The sequence below is a fragment of the Astatotilapia calliptera genome, chromosome 18, assembly GCF_964374335.1.
Source record: "Astatotilapia calliptera chromosome 18, fAstCal68.1, whole genome shotgun sequence".
Lineage (NCBI taxonomy): Eukaryota > Metazoa > Chordata > Actinopteri > Cichliformes > Cichlidae > Astatotilapia > Astatotilapia calliptera.
In genome coordinates, this window is record NC_137439.1 from 12,188,067 (window position 1) to 12,193,133 (window position 5,067).

The 5,067-nt window shown below is 37.0% G+C and overlaps 1 protein-coding gene across 1 annotated transcript; it reads left to right on the top strand.

Moving 5' to 3' along the window:
* Positions 1 to 348: 348 nt before the first annotated feature.
* On the top strand, positions 349 to 5,067 carry LOC113011237 (alpha-amylase). Its single transcript, XM_026150681.2, has 9 exons — positions 349 to 613; positions 908 to 1,054; positions 1,297 to 1,494; positions 2,588 to 2,818; positions 3,104 to 3,237; positions 3,595 to 3,817; positions 3,906 to 4,027; positions 4,159 to 4,284; positions 4,814 to 5,067. The coding sequence occupies exons 1-9, from the start codon at positions 446 to 448 to the stop codon at positions 5,001 to 5,003; spliced, it is 1,539 nt and encodes a 512-aa protein (XP_026006466.1). The 5' UTR covers positions 349 to 445; the 3' UTR covers positions 5,004 to 5,067.

Genomic DNA, 5,067 nt, shown 5'->3' on the forward strand with positions numbered 1-5,067 from the left:
GGCATGATTAAGTTCGTGCTGAGCAATGTCATAATATGACGATGGGGGTAGGTTAACTGGCAGTTCTAAAATGACCATATGTGAATGTGATCATTAATGTTTGTCTGTCTGTGACAGACTTGTGACATGTTCATGACATACTCTGCCCCCCACTCTGCTCCAGCACCTCCTCTGACCCTGACTTAGATAAGTGGAAAAAAATGGGTGGATGGTTGGATATTATGTACCTTATGTTTGCCTTTCTAATCTTGCCTCAAGGATTTTCCCCCTTTTTGCTTGTTTTACAAAAGCAAGAAAGTGTGATAAAAATGCACCTGTTTGGTTTCCACACCCAATGATATATGCCATTCTCTCATTGGTTCAGCAGAGGAAAAAGTGAGTATAAATACTTTGAAAACACTGCGGCAGAGTGTGACTGCTTTTGGTTTTCTCATCGATCAAAAGCATGAAGTTGTTCGTCTTGGTGGCTCTGTTCGGGCTTGGCCTTGCCCAGCACAACCCCCAATTTAAGAATGGAAGGACTGCCATCGTCCACCTGTTTGAATGGCGTTGGGCTGACATTGCTCAAGAGTGTGAACGCTTCTTGGGTCCCAAAGGCTTTGGCGGAGTTCAGGTCTGTATAGCTGAGCATTAAGGGACACATTGGACAATCCTTTCTTTTCCTGTTTCATACACAGACACGTGTATGTGTCTGTGTGTGTTTATTTTTGCTATTATTATCAAAACTATTATCAATATTATCAAACTATGCTTTTTACTTTCTCATTAGAATGACGTCTAAACTATCTTTTACTAATGTTTTGACTCACTAGCACTGAGAATTTTTTTTTTTTTGCAAGGAAGTCCTGACTGTAGCGCCAAATAACAACAACACTTGTTGTTGTTTTTTCTCCTTTGCGCTCCTCAGATCTCTCCTCCAAATGAACACATTCTGGTGAACAATCCCTTCAGGCCCTGGTGGCAGAGATACCAGCCAATCAGCTACAAACTCTGCTCAAGATCTGGCAGTGAGGCAGAACTGAAAGACATGATCTCCCGCTGCAACAATGTTGGGGTAAACTAAATTACAGTTGACATTTAATGTTAGGTATTTCAGACTTCTTCATTTGACAGACGTCATTTGACAACAAGTTAATACCAGATTCCTTTTATGAGAATTTTAGAACAACATTATAGACACAGTACCTGGTGGGCTAGAATAAATTCATGAAGATCAACAATTTAACGAATTAGCATGATTTGAAATGACCATGCAAAGAAAATGAATAAAACTGACCTAGTTATGTTAACTAACAGGTTAACATCTATGTGGATGCTGTTATCAACCACATGTGTGGATCTGGTGGCGGAGCAGGAACCCACTCTTCATGTGGAAGCTGGTTTGATGCTGGCAAAGAAGACTTCCCCAGTGTCCCGTATTCTAACTTGGACTTCAATGACAATAAATGCAAGACTGGGAGTGGTGAAATTGAGAACTATGGTGATATATATCAGGTAAGAAATGTCACACAGACAAGTCAAACTTTATTTTAAAAGTTTACTCATTTAAACATTGACTTAAGCTCTTCATACTGATTTCTATTATTTTGACCTTTCTGGCTGTTTTACACCAAATTCCTTTTTTGACTGTTGGCAAAATCTACCTACAGAATCAGGAGAGGAGGAAGTAAATTATATACACTGATACATCTTAAACTCTTGAAATTTTCTTTAATTTCTTTAATTTAATTTTTTAGACAATTTTTTAGATGTAATTATGTTGTCTAGCAGTTACCTTTAACAGGCTAAAATGAACAATTTAGCATCTTAATTGTGTCAATAAAAACATGAATATAATAATTTATGATTATTATGATGCCATCACATTGCTTGGCAATCACCTTACAAAAATAATAATAATTATATAAACGAGTAGGACCTGACCATTGTAGGGGATCCAAATTTTTTGTTGTCTATGTAATTATATAAACAGCAAATAATATCCCTGTTGTCTGACTTTTCACATGACAAGACCAAGGAAAACAATAGCATGAAAAAAATGATACATTTTTAAAAATGTATTTGTAAGATAAGCCTTAAAATACACATACGGTTATGATAGCATTTTAATTTTAGTCATTACTGACTTTTTGTTTTTTTTTTAGAAAAAGGGAGTAAACAACACCAGGAAGACTGAAGCTTTAGTTTATTAAACATGCTGTTTTGAAATAGCAAATCTTATTAAGATCAAATAAATTGCGAAATTTTAAAGCATATATTTTATACTTGATTTTTCTATTACCAAATATTCTAATAATATAGTCTATACTTTCAGATGCTAAACACAACCAGAGCATATTCCTTGTTGTTCATTGCATTTCCTAATTTGAACTAAATTTTCAAAACAGGCAAAGTTGGAAAAAAAAGTCATCTTTAGTTAGAGAAGAGACATTTGTCTCTACCTTCTCATCTTTCTTTTAGAATGACTACATTGATTTCGCTAAACGTTCTAATTGAGAATACTATAGTAGAAACATATCAATTCCAGCACAGTGTACAATGTCTTGCTTCTTAGCTCCACAATCTGAATAAATATGAACTGCTGTAGGTACGTGACTGCCGTCTGGTGGGTCTGCTGGATCTTGCCCTGGAGAAAGACTATGTTAGGGGCAAAGTGGCCGAGTTCATGAACAAGCTGATTAACATGGGTGTGGCTGGATTCAGAGTGGATGCCTGCAAGCACATGTGGCCTGGTGATCTGAGTGCTGTCTATGGTCGTCTGAACAACCTTAACACCCAGTGGTTCCCCGGTGGCGCCAGACCTTTCATTTTTCAGGAGGTCAGTTTTTCTGGACAAACTGTATCTAGAGCAGCCATCAAACAGGATGGAAGAGAAGCATTTACAAATACAAACATTCAAGGAGAACATTAAAGTAACTACTATTTGGCAAGAAAACAAAAGCACATAATGGTATACAAAATGAAGATTAGGGTAATGACAGAAAGAAAGAGAAGCAAAGTGATTTTATTTATTTAAACCCTTTCTAATTTACAGATTATGGATGATATACATTTTGAACTGAATCAGCTTCCTGGGGTATGAATTTCGCGCTTTTCACTCTAGGTTATTGATCTGGGAGGTGAGCCCATTACAGCTAATGAGTACGTCGGCCTTGGAAGAGTGACTGAGTTTAAATATGGTGCCAAAATGGGAGAGGTCTTCAGAAAGTGGAACAACCAGAAGCTTTCCTACACTAAGTATGTGTTGTTTCTACTGGTATATCTAAGGAAAATATTACACAATTTAATATAAAAGATTTCTTTAAAGATATAACAGAGATATGTCATTGTTAACAATACTCTTTGTAAAGGAAAAACAAACAGATAAAAACTACTATAAAGGTGCAGGGTCCGACAAATTGGTTGTCAAAGTCAATTTCACATCCATCATATGTTGACTTTTTGAGAATGAGAATTTTACAGGAGTGTAGTTAGAGTAACCAGTGCAAACTCTATCTTAAGTACTGGTCTGAACAAAGACTTTGTAATGATCAGCTATAATTTAAAAATATATATATAATAAAATACATTTCTTTTTTTCTTTGCTGTGTTTAGGAACTGGGGAGAAGGATGGGGTTTCATGGCTAATGGGAATGCTCTCGTCTTCACTGACAACCATGATAACCAAAGAGGCCATGGTGCTGGCGGTGCATCCATCCTTACATTCTGGGACCCCAGGCTCTACAAGATGGCTGTTGCTTACATGCTTGCCCACCCTTACGGTGTAACCAGGGTCATGTCTAGCTATCGGTGGGACCGCAACATTGTAAATGGACAAGTATGTTCACTTGTCATGGAATGATGCAATATTTAGTGTGTATCAGACGCTTTTTTGTTGAATCCGTTCATTAACGCTTGTATTATAGGATCAGAATGACTGGATTGGACCCCCCAGCAATGGTGATGGGTCAACCAAGCCTGTTACTATCAACTCTGACCAGACCTGTGGGAATGGATGGGTTTGTGAGCATAGATGGCGTCAGATCACGTAAGTCCACAGAAATCAGGAGAAAGCACACTGACCTTATGCAAATTCACATTGTTCTGCTTTGTCAGCTAGACCATCAAAACTGTAGATATCATGTATTATGATTGTAATTTGTCCTTTCTCCTATTTAGTAACATGGTCACTTTCCGTAATGTGGTCAATGGACAGCCTCACTCCAACTGGTGGGACAACCAGGGCAACCAGGTTGCCTTTGGGCGTGGTAACCGTGGTTTCATCGTTTTTAACAATGAGGACTGGTAAGGATTATGTTCTCTTTGTTTGTGTGTGTGTAATTTAAAAAAGCTTAGTTCAAAAATGTCTGTAGTTTTTAAGCCTTCAAGCCTTTTCAAGACTACACTACTACTACAATAATAATAATAATATTAATAATAAGTATTATTATATAATTATTAATTATTATATAATTATTATTATAGGATCTATATAATTATCATATTATCCACAAAAGACATCTGGAAATGAAATGTCTATTGCTTTTGCTGTTACTCCAAACCAGCACTGTATTATTTTGGACTGCTGAGTCAGTAAAACTCTCTCAACAGAGAATGAGAAAAATGAGCTGCATCACATATGTTATGCATATTTATGTTTTCTTTTTTTTCTTTTTTACCAGATATGTAATGCCTTCCTTTGCCCAAGTGGTATTATATAGCTTTATATTTGTTTTTTTGTCTTGAAAGCAGAATAAATATGAGAAAGCAATGGAGTTTAATGGTGGCACTCTTACGACTTTAACACTGGGTTGACCTCTATTTTCGCTTTCAGGGACCTGAATGTCACCCTGAACACAGGCTTGCCTGGTGGCACCTACTGTGATGTCATTTCTGGTCAGAAGGAAGGAAGCAGATGCACTGGGAAGCAGGTCAGTGTTGGTGGTGATGGCCGTGCCACCTTCTCAATCAGTGGCCAAGATGAGGACCCCTTCATCGCTATCCATGCAGATTCTAAGCTGTAAATCCCGGAAATATGACTTCAAATGAATTTTTAAAATTCAAATAAAGCTTATTTTAAAAACTGAA

Coding starts and splice junctions, on each gene's coding strand:
- LOC113011237 (XM_026150681.2), top strand. CDS start 446: ATGAAGTTGTTCGTCTTGGTGGCTCTGTTCGGGCTTGGCCTTGCCCAG. Junction 614..907: donor AAGGCTTTGGCGGAGTTCAG/GTCTGTATAGCT, acceptor TGCGCTCCTCAG/ATCTCTCCTCCAAATGAACA. Junction 2,819..3,103: donor GACCTTTCATTTTTCAGGAG/GTCAGTTTTTCT, acceptor TTTTCACTCTAG/GTTATTGATCTGGGAGGTGA.